The sequence below is a fragment of the Polyodon spathula genome, chromosome 12 (genome assembly GCF_017654505.1).
Source record: "Polyodon spathula isolate WHYD16114869_AA chromosome 12, ASM1765450v1, whole genome shotgun sequence".
Taxonomy (NCBI): domain Eukaryota; kingdom Metazoa; phylum Chordata; class Actinopteri; order Acipenseriformes; family Polyodontidae; genus Polyodon; species Polyodon spathula.
In genome coordinates this window covers 40249582-40269968 of record NC_054545.1, presented here as the reverse complement: position 1 = coordinate 40269968, position 20387 = coordinate 40249582, and the positions used below count along the sequence as shown (strand labels likewise).

Sequence of the window (20387 nt, the reverse complement as noted above, 5' to 3'; positions counted from 1 at the left end):
TACATTTGATGGCATAGTGAAGACAGATGGGTTTTTTGCACAAAGCACAAAATACATTTGTCTTCTGGTCTTTCGATAGTGTACACAGTGAGCTCCTTTCCTTTTGGATTTGGGAGTGTCATCTGCAGGCAGACGATTTCCAAGAATATCTTCTGTAACGGAGTGGAGTTTGCGATGTACTTTGGTGTTGGTCATTCTGTGCTCCGAGATGAGCTAGGGCTTTCCCAAGTACGTTGTGGTACTCAGAGTGTGTTAGACTAAATTGGAAAAGCTTTGCTATTTCTTATTTTGTAACATATCACCTTCATATGACTCTAGAACTAACTCTTAGTAACTCCAAGAATGTATTCTATATAGCATGACTGATTAAGAAATGTCACACAAGTACTATCCATGGGTCCCCTGGACCCACATACCCACCAGTGCAGAAACTGCCAACCCAGCAAGAACGTCACCATACAACTGGCACTGACTTGACATAAATCAATCAACGGGTACAGTGAACGGTTGTACATTGCAAGAGTACAATGAGCATTTTAAAAAGTACTTTGGGTTCATAGGACCTGTGTACAGTAGTTATGGGTTAATAGCCTGGGACTGGGACTTCTTTTGTTTACATTCTGTTAGTCAGCCATACAAGTGCACACTGAACTATTCTTCTTGTTCATGTGACTCCTAGTCTCTAGTTGCCAACCTGACACACAGCGGCACTCAAAGGTTGTTTATTTCTGTTCATTCCAAGCCTCCATCACTTAATTTAACATCACATCATTTAGCATCTTCAATTAGGTTCCATTCTGGAACCAGGCTCTTGACTGCTCAACTCAACAAACAAGGACAGGGTTGGAATAAGGTGCTGGAATGGAATACTACAATTGAAGTATTGTACTGTGTATTGTATAATAAATATACAATTGCAAATTCTATCATGGCAGTAAGAAGATGTCTGTTTACGGTTTATTTTTTATATTATCATTTTCAAGAACGTTGATTGTACCATTTTGAGTCATATTTTGAGTGATCACACTATTTAACATGCTATTAACAAGCTTTAACCATATGCAAGCAGTTGACAATATCTCCTCCAGTGAAGCATGCTGTTTTTCAAAGAAAGATATATGGGAAATGTAATGGTGTTTGCCACAAGTCATTGCTGCTAAATTTAAACAATTCAATCAGACTAAGCCAGCTGGATAAAAAAAGAAAAAGTAGAATAACGCTCAAAAATACATTTTGAAAAGTGACCGATTCCCAAAGTGAACTGAAGTCAAAACTCAATCAAGCAAACAGAAAGAAAAGAATAACAAAGGTGCTAGCAGTGGATAAACAGAATGAAGGGCATATCCACTGGGAAAATAACTGAACTGATTGCCTTTCCTCTGAGTGTGTTACTGTGACAGAGGAAGAATGATTCTTGGTTACTGGGCCATCTAGGGCAGAAGCTACTCCAGCCCCTCTCAATGTACCGAACACATGGCACTCAAGTGCGGACACGGTGTGGGGCCAAAACAACGACCTTTCACTAGTGCACACTTCGGGACAGGTCCGGTCTATTGAAGGTAAGGATGTTGAAGGCGCTGCGTGAAAATAAATTGGACCTCACAAGCGCTGAATAAATGGACTGCAAAGGGTTAATTGGCAATCAATTTTCTAATTGAACTTGCAGGTAAGATTTATGGAACTATTTAATTAGCTACAACCCCTTAAGGGGCAGTCTATTGTCTCTATTGTTTACTGATTTTTGTAATTAATCATGTGTTGGTTTTGTGATTGGGTCTACTGTCCACTGAGTTCAAGGCTCTAGAGATTAAAGACTAACACATTGATCCATGGCAACATCTAATCTTCTACTGTTCATGCTTTACTACTCACATCACAGACGTTTTAAAACTATAACACATCTTATTACCTAGCCCAGAGCAGGGAGAATGAATTCCAAACACATACAACCAAAAAATTATATGCTTCTCATATTTATACACTTTTGGAAATCAACTTAAGAACCAGGCAAAGTGACACATACATGATTGTTATTAGTGCAGACCCAAATTAAAAGAGAAAAATTAAATAAGCCCAGATCCATCTCTTTCGAATGTCTTATTGTATCCCTGTCATGGTTGAGTTGCAACGAAACCTACATTTAATGAACTTGCTGTTGGATTCCAGCACTTCTAAAATGGAAGTGCAATGAACACCTATTACCTCATATATTACCTGTTACATTGACAGCTAAACTTTGATGTCAGGGCAATGTGGCAAGGTAGAGTGTACCTACTCATAAAGACAGCGGAAAAATTGTTCATTGCTTCCCTGTATGAAAGTGTGAGGGAAGCTGAGGCTTCACTCGGGAATTCTGATACAAGACAATGGTCGGTCTTCAATAGAGGGAAGCAGGAGGGTGTAGCAGTACTTGTGATCAAAGGCTGCTGCAAGTATAGAGGTTATGAAATGTATTACCATTCACTGCTTCTGAATAACCCTGTGTATAGATCTGCTGTGACTGCAGGGTTCAGAGGAAACTTCCAAGCTGTAAATGCCAGTGGTTTTAGATGACTCCTGCTGAGTTTTAATGATCCACACCATGTTTTTTTTTTTTTTAATATTTTACATTAAAGCTAAATTAATATTGAGGGAAAAGGCTTGGATACATAAATTCTTCTTCTTCTTGAATTATTAAGACGCTTTTATCCCAAAGTAACTTACAGAAATTAAACAAAATATTACAGGCAAATATTACAGATTTCAAAATATTAAAAAATATTACAGGCAAATGCAAAACATACACATATGTACAAAATAAATATACCATAAAACTTCAATTAAATGCCTCCTCCAATATTTGCCAGAGACACGGCTCGTATTGGAGATCGGCGATTATTTTCTCATTCAAATTTTTTCAGCACCAATAAAGTTACCAAACCAGAAATAAATAACTGCGACATTTAATTTAGGGGCTTAAATAACCTGAAGCCAAGTGCTGGGAAGCTATCACAACCTTTCCCTACCCAGGGATTTGGGGCAAACACAAATAATTAATATAAGTGAAGGATAAGGTCAGGTCAGGTAAAGGAGCGATTCCTTTAATTTGGCTGTCAGATCTTAACAGCATAAAAACAGGCAATGAAGTCTTTGTTCATAATCAATGTGCATTGTTAGGAGGACAAAAACCCTTTTTCTTCATTCAATAGTTAAAAAGGCACAAAAATAGACGAATAGATATGCAGTAAATGCTGTACAGACAGATTAACCATTTAGAATTTAGAATTGCAATAATTCCATATCCCCACACCATAATGAATAGGGAAGTGACCAAACAAACGTTTGAGATCAGATACTTAAATAAATGCATTTGAAATGCCATTAATCGAACCAATTAATCAACTAATGAGTTACAATTTAATCGTGCAGAACAACTGTGCATTATAGAGTTATAGCACGAGGGAAATTGAGCGAGCCGTCACAAACGGGATTACGTGGAGATAGTTGGAGAAAACAGAAAATGGAGGGTTATGAACTGTTAAAGGGAAAACTCAAATCTAGTCGTATTGCTGAAACCTCACCCACAGCAACTTGTCACAAACTTGATTTGAAACATGACACTTCCTCAACAACCAGGGACCCTGGTGTTACTTATGGATATTGGCTGCAGAAGATCACATACATAGATGAGAGAACTGACTGGATTGTCCCCTTCACAGCACTGCCTTGAAGGTATTCTCAGATCTGAAAACACATCTTTCAAAGAGCCACCAGGAGACTCAAATTCCTTTGTTTAGCCATTGTCTATGCTGCTCAAAAGATAGCATCAGGTGTGCTTGGCTTAATAAATACAGGAAAACAGGAGGCAGTTACATTAGGGAATTAATCGCCTTCCAGAACTTCCACAAGCCTCCAACATCAAATCCCTAAACCCACCACATCTGCTATTCAGAATACTTTACAACTCATACAGATTTTAATTTGGACTTTAATAATTCAGTAATAATAGATTTTAAATGCCTTATTAAGCAAGCTTAGAAGGTATTGTGTGGAATGTATTTTGGCGAGCCCTCAGTTTCAGGGTTTCAGTGCTTAATTAGGCATTACTTTAGTCTCCTAAGATCTCAATTGTTTTAGCATTTCATTGTAGAACTATAATATTCTATCTACTGTACTGCATCTGATCCCATACTACTCATAGGAGTCTGAATGATAAGCTCAGATAATCATAAATCAGCATTTTAAGGACAATTCAGGCACTTTTAATAACATAATAACTGCATTTTATTTAAATGAAAATAACATTTGTAAACTATCATAGGGTTAGTCAACACATTAGAACCATAAAGTGAATGGTTTATTAGGAAGGGTCAGAAAAAAAAAAAAAAACTTTATTTCCCCATATCAATGGGATTTGTGTTTTAACAATTATTTTTAATCAATTTCCAATTTACTCCCAATTTGGAATGTCCAATTATTATTCAAGCTGGTTCACCGCTGCAACCCCTGAAGTAACTTGGGAGAAAGGAAGACGAGCACTCGCGTCCTCCGAAACGAGTGCCGTCAGCCGGATACATTTTTTCACTCTGCAAGCCCACTGTGCAGCCATATCCAGAACGGAGGACCACATAGTTTCGAACTGTGTACAGGCTGGCCTGCAGGCGCCTGGCCAGCCACAGGGGTCACTGGTGTACTGAGCTAAGGACTCTCCAACTGACCTAACCCCTCCCCGCCTGGGCAGCGCTTGGCCAATTGTGCACCACCGCCTGGGGACTCCCGTCCACGGTTGGCAGTGGCATAGCTTGGATTTGAACCAGTGATCTCCAAACTATAGAGTGCATCCTGCACTCTGGGCAGAGTGTCTTTACCAGATGTGGCACTTGGGAGCTCATCAATTAGATTTTTAAAAATATATATTTCTGCAAAAAGGAACAGTTTGACTACTGGAAAGATAGACAGGTAATTTATACAGTTGCTTTCATACACTCAGCAGTAATCACACTTACAGCTCTGAATAACTAGTGCTTATTTTGTATTATAGTATTTTGTAAAAGTGGTTTTGTGATGGCCTATTTCCAATTGATAAGTCTATAACTTTTGAATAATAGACATTTAACACCAAGACTGTTCTTAAATAACCAGAAATGGAAATGCTTCCTTGTTAATCTGTTACTCTAGTGCTCTAGCATATGGAACTGTTACAAAAGCACATTCTCAGACTAGGTTGTCTGCAAGTAAGCAACAAGCAAAGTAAATATAATTTTAAAAGCCTTGATTATCAATGTTTAGCAACTCATTGGCAAGTTCTGTGATATAGAAAAATGTGCCTCTCTCTATATGAGTATATGTATATACAGTGCCTTGCAAAGGTATTCAGACCCTGAAATATCTTGCTTTCGTAAGTATTCAACCTCCACACATTAATAATTGGTAGATGCACCTTTCACTGCAATAACATCTTTAAGTCTTTTGGTATAAGTATGTACCAGCTGTGCACACAGTGTCGGAGTGATCTTGGCCCATTCTTCTTGGCAGATTTGCTCCAGGTTGTTCAGGTTGGTTGGACGACGCTTGTGGACCGCAATTTTCAAATAGTGCCACAGATTCTCAATGGGATTGAGATTAGGACTTTGACTGGGCCACTGTAGGACATTCACCTTTTTGTTCTTGAGCCACTCCAATGTTGCTTTGGCCTTGTGCTTGGGATCATTGTCCTGCTGAAAGGTGAATTTCCTCCCAAGCTTTTTAGCGGACTGAAGCAGATTCTCTTGCAGTATTTTCCTGTATTTTGCTCCATCCATTCTTCCTTCAATTGTAACAAGATGCCCAGTCCCTGCTGATGAGAAGCATCCCACAGCATGATGCTGCCACCACCATACTTCACTGTAGGGATGGTGTGTCTTGAGGCATGGACAGTGTTAGGTTTGCGCCACACATAGCGCTTTGAGTTTTGGCCAAAAAGCTCTATCTTGGTCTGATCTGATCACAAAACCTTTTTCCACATCGCAGCTGGGTCACTCTCATGCTTTCTGGCAAACTCCAGACGCGCTTTCAGATGGTACTTTTTGAGTAAACGCTTCTTTCTTGCCACCCTCCCATACAGGCCAGTGTTATGCAGAGCTCTTGATATGGTTGTCTGGTGCACCATTACTCCACTCCCAGCCACTGAACTCTGTAGCTCCTTCAAAGTGATTGTTGGCCTCTCTGTGGCTTCTCTCACAAGTCTCCTTCTTGTTTGAGTTTTGAAGGACAACCTTTTCTTTTCCTGGGTGGTGTGATGCAGCTTCCACTTCCTGAGTATTGATCCAACTGTGCTCACTGGGATATTCAAATACTTGGATATTATTTTGTATCCTTTCCCTAATCTATGCATTTGTATTACTTTATCTCTAACTTCTGTAGAATGCTCTTTGGTCTTCATTTTCCTTCAGATTCACACCCTTACCAATGATCCTTCAACAGTGGGGTTTTTATCCAGAAAATGTGACAGCAACTTTAATGGTTCACAGTGGAGGCCAATGGTAAAGTAATTGTGTCCTCGTTAGGACAAGTTCTTTTATCGGTGCAAACTGGGAGCTTCCACAGCACAGGAGTTGAATACTTATGCAAGCAAAATATTTCAGTTTTTATTTTTCTTTTCCAACATAAAACCAATGTCACCTTACAATAATTGATTCTGAGTTTCAGTGTTTAGAAATAAAATATCAAACAGAACGAAATTTCAATGTACCATTTGTAATTTGGTAATATGAGAGAATTGGTCAGTAGTCTGAATACTTTTGCAAGGCACTGTATATATATATATATATATATATATATATATATATATATATATATATATATATATATATATATATATATATATATATATATATATAGGAGGGGAGGCAGTGCCTCCTCAAAATTTAAAATAAAAAAAAAAAGATAATATATTACAGTGGCGCGGTAGGGTTGAGTTGGCTGCTCAATATTAAACTTCTAACTTTGCACTTTAATAACTTTGCTGCGGTTTGTTGGAATTGCCCAAAAATGTGCATGTTTCATTGACTTGCAATGTTGTGAAAGCGTGGAGAGTTTCATGACGCCACCTTGTGCAGTTAATGAGATCTGGATGCCTGTTTTTTTTTTTTTTTGTGAAAGTTCCTTTTTTCCTCTATACTTAAGTTTTTCTTTTTTTTTTTTGGGCGTTTCTTGCTCTCATGTACAAGCTACACAGTACTAAATTTCAGCACCAAGCTGAGCAATGTATACTTGGTCTTTCGAAGGTTTGGTGAAAAAATATGAGATGGTTCCTGAGTTATTAATGATAAAAAGATAACCACCTCGTGTCTGGGACATTGTTAAATCCTCTTAGCAAGTAATCCCACCCCTGCACGTCAGGTCATGTAGTTTGGGTTGCCTGTAAATAATGCAACCATCTGGACACACTCTCCAGTTTGAACTACAGATCCCGGAATGAATCTCAGAATGCAGAATGCAGTAAAGTTTGTAATAAAGTAAAGTACTTATATTTTTGGTCCTGCGCCAGTTGTGATCTGCAAAAAATCCTAAAAAACACCAATGGACTACCGCCATGAAAAAATATTTGCATAGGGAACAGCTTGACTAGGGACGTCACTATCTGAAGTGCAATTATCCTAATAAAAATGTCAATTTAACAAGTGTGTCAGAAACATTCTCCACCATGCCTGTTAATTCTGTTAATTCAAAATTAGTGCTATGAGTAAAACAAAAAAGATAATGACACTGACGCATTTTAACAGTATGTACAGAATAAACAGATGGCAATGAATAGTTTAAGGAAAATTGAATGAGTATTATTAACCCTTTCTCAGCAGAGGCCCTTGTGACACTGTGTGCTACAAGAATTTTGTGATTTTGGGCGTCAGTTGATTTACACCAAAATTACCATATGTTCCCTTTCAGATACACCAGGCAAACTATATATATTGACACTTAAGGATTTGTCATTAGCTGTAAACCAGAATTTATAAAGACAACTTCATTCAAACTGTAATTTCAAATCTAGATGCAGACTGAGTTCCTAAATTGGTAGAACTTATGCAGGTTTCTTTTTGTTGTTATTCATTGTTTGAGTTATGATAGATTTAAATTGCTTTATTAATCAAGAATGAGCCTGCTGTGAGAGATGCTTTGGAAAGCCTACAGTTTTTCAGCACGGTTTTACTTTAGTCTCTTAAGGATTTTGTTTGTTTCACCTTCCTAATAACATGGACAGGGTATCTGTAGTGCAGGTTGGTGCCTGGAGGGCATGGGGACCTTCGACGGTGGCAACTACGCTGGGCCCTCTGGCAGTGGTGGCGCCGGCCTCTGCTCGGGGAATTCTGGCAGGGGCAGCACTGGCCTCGGCACGGGACACTCCTATAGGCATTGGCAACTGTACGCTCGCTCCTCCACACATGTAACGCTGCATCCTCCCGACATTCGGATGCTGGTCCCTCTGGACATGCAGACTTTGGACCCTCTAGACATGTGGTTGCTGAGGTTGGCCTGGCAGTTGCCCTTCTGATAATGAAAACAACGAGCCTTCTCCTTCTGGCACTGGAGACAGCAGGGGTTCGCCCTCTGGCACTGGAGAAAGCAGGGCTTCTCCACTGTTTGCAACTCCTCTTCACCCTGAAGGGGGCAGCACACCAATGGGTGCTTGAACTCTCCAGTCAAGGCACCAACCTTGGTCCTCCTGGTCTGCGAGGAGCCATTCGTCTGGGGACTCCACCTTATCCCTTGTGTACGCCATCACAAAGGGGGTCTTTGTACGAGCACTCCTCTTTGTGGTTCCCAAACTCCAGACAAGCCCCTGCAAGCTTCCTGCCACCTCTGCTCCAGCCCCCACTCCTCTACTAGTTTGTCCATTGATGTTAATCCCACTGATCATTAAAAAAAAACAACAAAAAAAACCCCCAGTGTAATCCATTAGCCTGAGTTTTATGTATTTTTTCTGTTTCCTTCTACATAAAAGACAGATCACTTTGAAGTCTGGTAATAAATAGCCCATCAAGTGTTTATCTAGGATCTGAGCCAAGCTTAAGAGGCATGCTTTTACCAGCACTGAATCATACAGTTAAAACAATTTACCAATTAGCTACCTGGAAAATATTGAAACGTACAGAAAATCGTCCCTTTCTGCAACAGTAGGCTTTTACAATCCGTAGTTACTAGAATTTATATTTTTTATATTTATTTATTTATTTTTTTGTTTTTTCTGTTCCAGTTTGATAACCATCAGGGCACCTATACATTTTATGCTGGTTAAACAAAATACATAAATCTGTTCTGTGTTGATTTGTTTGTCTCTCTTTCTCTCTCTCTCTCTCTCTCTCTCTCTCTCTCTCTCTCTCTCTCTCTCTCTCTCTTGTCATTGCGACAATGTCTTGAGGAACACTGATTGGATAATTCAATCTTTTAATTCATCATTGCCTCATTGTTTAAATAACATGTAAATAAACGACGAAACGCGTCGCTGTTTCTCTTGGTACAAAAAGTTCGAGCTCTTTTGAAAAAAACCTGAAATCAGACACAAGTCGCCGAGCAATCTGGTGTTTCACGTTCTTGTGAGTTTCTTTACCATTCTGTTAAATAATTTTGTGCATGTCTTGAATATTGCTCCTGCAAGTGATTTTCAAACAAAATGTGTTTATTAAATCAATTCAATGAATAGTTTTGCATCACCTATTCTGAAGTGAAGGTTTCATTTTTATTAATTAAGAGCTTATTAGAAGCATATAGGTCATTAATAATGACTTTTGCAGCCACTATTCTGAAGTAAAGGCTTTGTTTACATTACTTAAGAACTTATTAGCAGCATATGTCATTAATAAAGTTTTGATCTAACAAATAATGCACAAAGACATGATTATCACCAGGGCATCTATAATTAGTTGTGCAACCTGTATACTGAAGTGAAGACTCCTGCCACCCCATGAAGTTCTTACTCACATTAATGAACATGGCAAAAAAAAAATAAAAACAAGTTGAAGTAAAAAAATAAACAGACAAAATCCTTTTAATTAGGGATTTTTTTTTTTTTTTAAAGAACTGTTAAAACAAATTGCTTTATAATTATTTTCCATGCAAAACATACAAGGGATAATATATGTAGTAACATTGGAAATTCACAAAGTTCTATTTATTTTTTCCATATTTGGTATTATTAGCATTAACATTTAGGGCACAATAAAAATAATTTTATTATTTTCTGATTAGTGTTTTTACCATTAAAAAAAAATTAATATGGTTGATTTAATTGAACTTATGTACACCACAGGCTCAGCAAAAAAACACAAAACATAAATCTACAGGCTTATGTATTTTTTCCATTCGGTGTGTGCATTTGAGTCATGATTTATTTAATTGTATTGAAAATAGTATTGTTAACTTTAAAAAGTGGTTGTATAAGTAAAAAACATTATTTTTTCTTTTTCCACTCCAAGCAAAAAAAAAAAAAAAAGTTTCTCTGTAACTTCCATATGCGTAGACGGTATCCTCAAATTGTTCCAGCTTCTTTTTGACCTTTCTGCCTAACCTTTCCAATGCAAAACAGAGATTCATGTTTACTGTGTCCCACTCTGTTTACTCAGAAGCTCTTGGCCATTTAACTCCAGGCTTGTGCCCTTTGAGGTTCTTTTCTCTCTTACGTTGGTTCACCTGGCTGGGATCACAAGGATCATTCGGTTCATCATTAGTTCTGTTCATGCAAGACCTCCTCTCATCTATGACAGGGGTGCTAATATCCTGCAAACTGTGGTTTGCTTCCTGTTGCTGGATTTCATTCGACTGACTTGACTGACTATGTCAATAGTACTGATCAATGCGACGCACTTGTCCCTTCTCCCTCAAGCATTTCATTCTCCCTTGATGAATCTTCAAACCCCTGACACAAACCCATTTATATCCCGTGCACCAAAATATCCACATATAACAGACAACATGAAACACAAAGATACTCACAGGGCGAGGCAGGGCACACTACCACAGGTATACATTTTAAGCTTTACAGTTAGCGCTTGTACTAGCATCAACATCCCTCCACCTCCTCCTTCTCAGCTGCCCCAGGTCTTATATATGTGTGGGTCTATAATTGCCCTAAATATTTATCTGGCAATTATCTTGCTAAGCCAAGCCAGCAACAGGCCAAATATTATTTTATAGTTCATTTCCAACACTTTTAATTAAGTCAACCTAATACTGGGGTGTTTATCTTGAGCTCCAACAGACAATACTATTCCTAGGTGGTAAAAATAGGTCAGTTCAAATCTGTGTATATCTGAAACATGTTAAGGATAATGGACATGTTTCTCTCTGAAACCAGTCCATTTCTCAGGGGATGGCCGAATGACAGCAGAGATAATCCTGTGTTGCATGCAAATGTGTGTGTGCTCGTGGGCATGCTTTTCTGAGGCAAAAGAATAATGGACTCTCTTCCTGGCTCAATCCTCATTCAATACCACAATCCTACCTATTAGGACCTCCGGTAATATCTTAATAAAAATATTATATATATATATATATATATATATATATATATATATATATATATATATATATATATATATATTATATATATAATATCTAATATATATATATTACTTAAGTTGCACACACAATTAACAAATTAACTAGTGTGGGACAATGAACTGCTATAGACCAAGCATTTAAAAAAGTGATGCACAACATTACGGATAATGCATGATGGATTGGATTTGGTGTCTGTTGACCTTCAGAGAATGTACAAGCATACATAGAAACCGAGTTATGTTACCCTTTGTTCCTGTGTTGAAACGAAGGTCTGGAAACCAGGTGCAACTCCAAAGCCAAGTTCGTGGACAAAGGGAGGCTCAAACTGACTGTGAATCTGCACCCTCACTCCTGCTTCAAATGCAGTCTCGTCTGTTAAAAAATAAAGAGAAGACTCATTAATATTAAAAATACATGTGTGCTGTTTTCAGACATTCTGTGGCCCATCATCAATTTCCATTACCCCTAAACAGTTAAGGTACTCATGCTTTGTATATAATTAATACAATCTAATGTGATGTTACCATGGGGAAATCATTTAACTTTACTCTAGTTCTAACCTCATGTTTTTAGTTCCTCTTTAATAACAGATTGAGTGAGAATAAAGTCATGTTGTGGATACACCTTAACCACCAGGGGATCTCAGTGAAAGGGGTGAAATCAGGTAGGTAAAGGCATGACAATGTGCTGTGAAGGGCAAGTCAAACAGTCCGGGGAGTGCAGGTTCTTGTACTAGCAATGCCTTGTTGTCAATCTGCTGGGGATTTTCCACAGGGAACATTACATTGGATCTGGTGCTCCCAGAGGTTAGGGAGTTAGGGAGTCAAAATCTCAAAAACTAAAGTGGTTCAGAGGATGCTACAGTCACATAAACCCTACAGGTGAGATCAAGCAACACCTGCAAGACTGTCTTCCAGAGCTCTTGCATCTAAAAAGGAAATTATCTTAATTCTGGGAGTCGACTTGACCATTAAAGAATTGGTTTAATAGCTTTGAGAATTTAGCCCCATGTCTTTATTATTTGTCTCGTACTCCCTCCAAAACCAACAAACTAAAAAAGTAAAGAAAACTTAATAATAATAATAATAATAATAATAATAATAATAATAATAATAATAATAATGTAATTAAAAATATGTAATTGTGCTGCATGACTGTAAAATGACCAGTCACTAGATAGAGTATGCATGGTTCATTTACATTTATTTAGAAAACGTAGCATTTAACGCACTCTTATTGGTCCAAATCAATACGTGTACTACATATTTGAAACGTATACTAAATAATGCATTTCTGACTCATATGGCCTTCCATGACTTTTTGACATTACACAGGATGTACCTTTGTCTAACATTACATCAGTGCCTATATTAAAATGGTTACACAGTGAACTTCACTCAAATTTTAAGATGCAGCTTTAAAAAGAAAATTAATCTTGTTTGCTGAAGAAGAAATTAGAAGTAAAATTGTCTACATTACAGCATGGTTAGTGTACCCAGCAACATTTGAGTTAATACAGGTTAAAGCAAAAGAGACTGCAAAGAGACACCACATACATGAACCACGATTTAAAGCCAGTGGTGTAGATTTAACATGAGGCGTCATCATTTTTCACTCTGTCGCAGCACATCACTGTGTCAGAAACTGCCACGGGACTTTGAAGAAAAACTTCTAAAGTCACATCATTGCACTTTGCAAAAACGACGACTATCCTCTTGATCAGATTGGGCATGTTGACCAGACACCAGTGTTTTTTGATGTGCCCAGCATGTGCACAGTTGATGGAGTTGGAACAAAACATGTTCAAGTCAAAACTTGCTATGCAGAAATGCAGTGAGCGACCGTCACATTGTGAGTACTGTATCCTAAATGTGTTTTGCAGTTCTACAGTATTTATATTTTGGCATCAACCTAGTTATGTGTTGACAACATTGGTAGAGTTTACATGCACAAGTCATGACAGTTTTCCTCATGACGTGTCTGCCGTACTTTTCAGGAAATGCGTTGCTATGCAGCTCTGATTTAGGGGAAAAAAAATCGGCCGTACCCATGCAGATTACTCAATTCATAGTGAATTAGGGGAGGAGATATTTAGAAGTCTGTGTCAGCTTACTAAATAGGAAAAGAACGAGGGAGATTGTTGACTAGCATTCATTCACGCTCTGTCAGTTACCTGTTTTCAGTTTGAAATGTTGTACCCAAATTAACCTTTCTGATATAGGTGAGACCAAGATGTTTGTCTGTAGCCTGTGGATACAGTACTTTGGTAACCTGTACCACTTTTTATTAAACTACCTGCTGTCATTAGACAGTATGTATTTATAGATCTTTGCTCTGTACTTTGTCAGCTATTTATTTTGTCTTAAAGAGTAAATATAGCATTATACGTCCCCACGTGTTGCTACAACTGTTTAAATAACATACCTGGATTTTTTCTTTATACACATAACTTTAAAGTGTGTTTCACAGCTCATTTCAAATTGTCCGCTGTAGTGCACTGAGATTTGAGATCTGTCCTGTAACTCATTGCATGAAGAGCTATAAAAAAAATTAAAAACATAACACTAAGTTCTGGCTTTTCTGTTCCGTACCTGTTTGACAATCTAGGCAATAATCCTCACTAAAGCTGGCATTTTGAAAAGAGCTTTGAAAAACTAAACAGACTTTAAAGTTCTAAGTATAAAATGTTGTCAGGATGTTACTTATGAAAAGAAACATTATTGGTACATTCTCTAAACAGTTGTAGCAACACAGAAGATAATTAATGCTACTTAAGCGAAGCGGTTTTTTTCCCCATTCTTTCTGTTGTAACTACAGAATCGACTGCCAAACAGTTTTATCTGAAATACTTCTTTTCTTAATGGACCACTTAACCCCAACCTTGTGCTTCCATTTACAAACCAGGGCTCTTTGATTCAGCATGCCTTGCAGTTTAACTGTACGTATGGAACTGAATGAAATGTGTCAGATTCACATATTGAATGCACAAGTAATCAATATATGAATCTACTAAAGTTGTTTACCTTCCATTTCAAAGAGAGGCAGCAAAAAGCAGAGTCTGATTAAGAAAGGGGATGAAAACCATTATCAGAGTGCAAGTTACCAGTCATTTAGAAACCTTCAAGCAAGCCTTCCGCATGGCACTGCATTATAGGTATTGTTCTGTGTAGCTTGGTAGTGAAAAGGTAGGTAAAGCAAAGGAAAAATATAAATAAGCTTCTGTACATGATACAAGCCTGGTAAGTTGTGGTGAAATATACAAAACTACTTTGTTTGTTGCAAAGCGTGAACAATTTTTTCTTCTGACTAAAACCATATTAGTCTGAGTAGAACTCTACATCCCTAAAACAATTGTTTTAAGAAGTTGTACTTTTTCTAAATAGCATAGCATATATACTATTCTGGGATGACTTCTGTGGTTACCGCTGCAAAGTAGAAAGAGATAGCTGTGTGCTTTCTGATAACAAGCCTACATAACAATAAACACATATTCCCTGAAATGCCTGCACCCTATCTCTGATCAGAAATACAATTAGAGTACTTATCTCACAATTACAGAATATAATGATTTCTTTCAGCAGACGTTTTCTAAATTACTGGTGGGCGAATCGGCTTTACGCATATAAATCGATGCACAGTGAATTTGTCTAATTATTATTGTTATCATTATTTGTTTATTTAGCAGGCGCCTTTACCCAAGTTGACTTACAGAACTAGGGGATGTGAACTATGCATCAGCTGCAGAGTCTCTTATAACGTCTCACCTGAGAGACGGAGCACAAAGAGGTTAAGTGACTTGTTTAAGGTCACACGGCGAGTCAGTGAGTAAGCAGGGATTTCAACTGGAGACCTCCTGGTTACAAGCCCTTTTCTTCAACCTGCCATGCTGCCACAGGATCTAATTGGGTAGGGCTATTCCCATGGTAACTGCACATGTTATTAATTTAAGTATGATATAAATATCTGTGCTTCATTTGACATTAATTCAGAACATTATGTGCAGAACTTTATATATCAACAACTGTTCAAGAAAAAGCTCAGTTTTAAAAATGCATATTTTTATCAATTTTGTCAATTTTCAAAGCATAGTTTACTTGCTCCTTCGGTATTAAAGAAAAAAAATCAGCTACAAAGAGATATTGCTCATCTCTTAAAGGCATGGCCATGTGGTGTGCAGTGTGAGTCATACAATCAACGGAGTGCAGGTTTGCATCCTGGCTGAGCAAAGTTGGTAAATCATCACCTCACTACACTACAACAGCCCCTACTAACTAGGGGCCCTGCGAGCTCAAAGCGGACACTTGTAGGGGCCGGTCACTTATCAACATCCTCTGTTGAGTGGGTGTAAAGAACCAATTGGCTTGTCAGTGGGACCAGAGGACACCCACTGACCTTCAGTTCTCCTGAGCTGTTTGGGGGAGTTGCTACTGTGACAAAACAAATTGGATTTTATAAACTGGTGAGAAAAACAATGATGAAATAATGGGGCACTCTAAATAAAACAAGAAAAAAACAGTTGAAAAAAAACGGCTATACAGAGCATTGTGTTTCTGCTTCGGGACTCCTCACTGATTTCCTTTTGTGTTTGTGTAGTCTGTGCGACGCTCCAGTGTGCTACGATACCATGGTTGGTATCACAATCTCTTCCTGGTGTTTAAGCAACAGCTTCCCTTTAATTATTTTTGTGAAACTGTGTAAAGATCTCTGGTGCCTGAGCAATGTTTTTAATGCAACCCCTCTTCCAGTGGATAGCATTAACATTAAGTAGTGTGGGCCTATGTGAAAGATACAGTATAAATAAATCATTTTGTGGCAGAGGCTTCAGATTGCAATAGACTACAGTATAATGTACATTTCCTCTTGTGTGGGGATCTGATTGTTGCTGTGTTTTAAATGTGTTAACACTATTTTAAATTTAGTACAAAAACATTTTTCACAGTGCTTTGCTGTATTTTTTTATTTTTATTGGTATGATGCAAGAGTTTTTATTAAGATATTCATTTTCAAATTAACTGCACTATCATGTAGTATCAAATGAATGTGATTTTGAGCTAATTTCTTGTGACTGAGCAAACCATTCAGGATGCTGATGGAAAAGGAAAGAACATTGTAAAGTAATTACAAATTCCTCATTGACATACAAGTCAAGCTGAAAATTAACTAACATGTAGAACAAATTAGCAAGCCACCATTTAATTCATATGTCACGCTCCAATCGCTGTTCTAATAATCAAGTCATTTTCTTTCTTTTTAAAATTCCAAAACAGAAAGACATTTTTCAACATTAGAAAAAAATCATTCCTGAATTTTAACTAAGGCACTTATGTTTTTGGGCCAGCTGCAAACCTCGAACTATCAAGTAACCCAGTATTTTTATTTATTTTATATAACTAACAGACAGACAAACGGTGGATGAAAAGAACACAAGCACTCCCAATGTATGTTCTCCTCTCTCTCATCTGTTCTCCACACACTGAACACTCAACACCGAGTGAGTGAAAACATGCTGCTTTTATGCAGCTATACCGAGACTCGATTGCTAATCAATCATTCAATTGGAGGTACAGCTGCATGTGAATTAAGTTAGTGCAATTTCCCGTGCTCACATATTATTACATTTTACCTGCATGTGAAATGCTGTGCAATCCTCGTGCCTAAATACAAATATACATTTTAAATCACTCATCTTACACAGACCCATTTACATCCTGTGTACCAATGACTATACACCAACATTAACACACTACATACAACATAAAACACAAATAAATAGCACAGGGACGGGACACTTTGCCACATTTACCCCCCCTTGGGCAAAGCACACCTGGCCTCAACGGCCACTTCCCCCCTCAGTCCCAAAGTCCCGGTCACCGTTCCGGTCCAGGAACAGAGGCAACAATATGCCCATAGGGGGTGGCCATGGTGAGAGATCCTACATCCTCCCCTTCTTCGTGTCTGGCAGCACCCTCTTCCGCGGCTCCCACCACACTCTATCCAGCAGCGAAATTGCTGTGGGGGAAGGTGGTCTCCTGACCACTCCCCCCTTCATAGCCGGCAGCTCGCTCTTGTGGAACTCCAGCCACTAGAACTCCTGCAGAAAATTTGCTGCAGGTGAAGGTGGTCTCCTGACCTCTTCTCCCTTCTTCATAGCCAGCAGTTCCCTCTGGTGGGGCTCGGGCCACACTGACCTCTGCGGCCAAGCAGAGCTAACGGCAACCCCTGGCGAAGCAATTCCGGCGACCCCAGGTGAAGCAGAGCCAGCAACCCCAGGCAAAGGCAGCAGCGGACCCTCGGGAGGCGAACTCGGGAGGGGAGTCCCTGGCCATAGAGGCGGCAGAGGGAGCTCCGCTTCTCCGTCGTACCCTACAACCGGGGACTCCACAGGCAATGTGGAGACAGAGGCAGCCTTTTATTTGTAGTTTTTGTACTGTGTTTTGTTTTGTGTTTTTGTACAGCTGGCTGTATTAGTCCTCTGTGTGTTACCATTGCTGGCAACGTCACATGACCATCTTTATTTACTTTCGTTTCTGTTTCTTGTTAATAAATCCTGCGTGCCTGTGCCGGTGTTTCATCTCCATGTCCATTGTGTCTCTCTGTGTGCTTAATCAGTGGCTACCTACATACGTGACACGAGCAAGATCCTGTCACAGTTCAATATTACCAGGAGCACAGTTTGGCTTGAGCTGAGCTGGCATTAGCTGAGAAAATAGCTCCAAGCTCCTCCTTATATGTGGTCAAGCGAAATTGGCAATTAATTCAATTGAGTTTGACTTGCCCACATTCTCATATGTTCCCTTCCAAGCAGGCTACAAGTCCTGAGGAGCACGCCTTTCCACTGTCAGTATTGTCGCTGCTAGCATTGCCGCTACTAACTACAGGTCTGGAGGAGCCAGCCTTTCTGCTGCCAGCATTGCCACTGCTGGGCAATATTTAAATATATCAAAAATCGTAATCAATTCATTCCCTGGGTTGGAAGGAAGTCGGTCACCTAGAATTGTGGCGGAGCTACGACAAACTAGATCATCAACCCAGAAGGGAAACGATGTGGCAGCTGCGGATTGGAGGAGTGGTTGCACTAGTTAACCAAGGGGTCATTATTAACAGTAAAAAAAGGGGCGTAGAGAAGTGATCTGTTCCTTTATATGGTTATACTGAACCGGAGGGAGAACCTGTGTTGTTATCGTGAGTGTTTTATTTGTTTTTGTCGTGTCTAAATACTGTTTGTTGTTATTAGACAGCTGAACACGATCCGGCGCTGTCGCCAAAGGCCTGCACTTACCGGACATCACTGTACATTATTTCACGAATAACTGTACTTACACAACGAGCATTTTAGCACTCACTGTGGAATTGTGTTTGTGTTTGTGTTATGTGTGGGTGTTTAGAAACAGGACTTTATTATTACGGGACCTGGATTATCGTTGTCTGTCTGTTCATTGATCACTGCTGCATTCCTGCACCTGCACACTGTTAACCTCTTTGCCACATATACTAAACACATAGCCTACTTTGTGACATCCTCTTTTTTAAAATAGTAAAATACAAATAAAATACATTCTATAATCTTCGGCACTATACACCTGCAGAGAGAACAAACAGAGAACAAATGAGAGAGAATAGAGAATGGACAGAGAGAGAACCAACAGAAATTGTATAATTATATAAAACACATTCTGTTGGGACTAACTACGGGTTTATTGCCTTGTCTGTGTTTTATTTTAGATATTGTCTTCACCCTAAGCATCAATGTAGAGAGGGACAGGACTCCAAATACCACCCCCCATCCCGTCTTGGCAGAATTTGCAAAGAGATATAACTGGACAAGGACTGCTGTGGATTATAATTCTGGATTTGGGCGGAGTAAAGAGAGATTGGACTCCTACAGGGGTTGTAATTAAAGATGAGCGATACAAGGTTTGACTGGGTGAGCGGCACTCATGGGAGAGGGAGTTCATTGGCCATACAATTTCAGTTTGAGCTTTGTTAATGTGGAATCGAAATTAATTGTGCAAAATGAGTGGTTGCACACTTGGCTGCCTGTATAGCCCAGTTGGAGGCACTAGAGGCAAAGCAAACTGTTTTAATTGCTGTGAATGCTGAAAGTCTAAAATCAAATGTTACAAATCTGAAATAAAACTGTTAAATAGCTTTATATGGTTTGTGGTCTCAATCCTGGCTGGTGGTGGAATTTAATTGGTGTGGCTCCCTTATACGAAATACTATCGAACTTGTGTAAGCTTTATAGTCAAGGCGTATTGTTATGTTACGAACGTCCATTGAGAAAGTATAAGTGTTATTTCTTTACTGTACTTAATTATACGCAGGGCCAGCTTTAAGGCAAGCCAGCTGCCTTGGGCCCCCACCCTTTAGGGGACCCCGCACTCAATTGGACTGCTGTGAGATTTAATGTGACACAAGATTTAATGTGTTTGTTACGTGTGCGCAAAACGCTCAGCGGTGCAAATTTGTGTATATACCTCATATAGCACTAGCAACATAAAATTCTGGTGCCAGTAAACATGTTTAATTTTTTTTTTAAATAGATTTTTGTTTTTTACTCCTTAGCAACCATAGATGACAGTTTCTCTTTGGGTCTGGACTACTCCCATGACCCACCCACATTCATCCAACACCTTCAGATAGAAGTGCAGTAATCAGTGTAAGACCCAGTCCAGTGACCATTTTCACTGCTTCTGTGTGACATTTTGTTCTCTTGTGCTCGTTGAACTTTTCAGTTGCTTTACGCCAGTTTATAAATCCACCCTTCACAAATCATCTTTTTTGGGGTTGCTTACATGCATACAAAGCATAACAGGTGATCATATTCCTTCACATAGTGCAACCAAGACCAGTTTTCAAACCAAGCTGATTTA

General features: G+C 38.9%; 1 protein-coding gene across 2 annotated transcripts in view; it reads right to left on the bottom strand.

The window, feature by feature from the left end:
* The window catches only part of LOC121324635 (acid-sensing ion channel 2-like), a 330778-nt gene that overhangs the window by 18615 nt on the left and 291776 nt on the right, over positions 1-20387 (bottom strand). For both annotated transcript variants that reach the window (XM_041266730.1, XM_041266729.1), the window contains exon 3: positions 11759-11886. In XM_041266730.1, coding sequence (XP_041122664.1) covers positions 11759-11886 — 128 coding nt within the window. The remainder of the gene's footprint in view (positions 1-11758; positions 11887-20387) is intronic.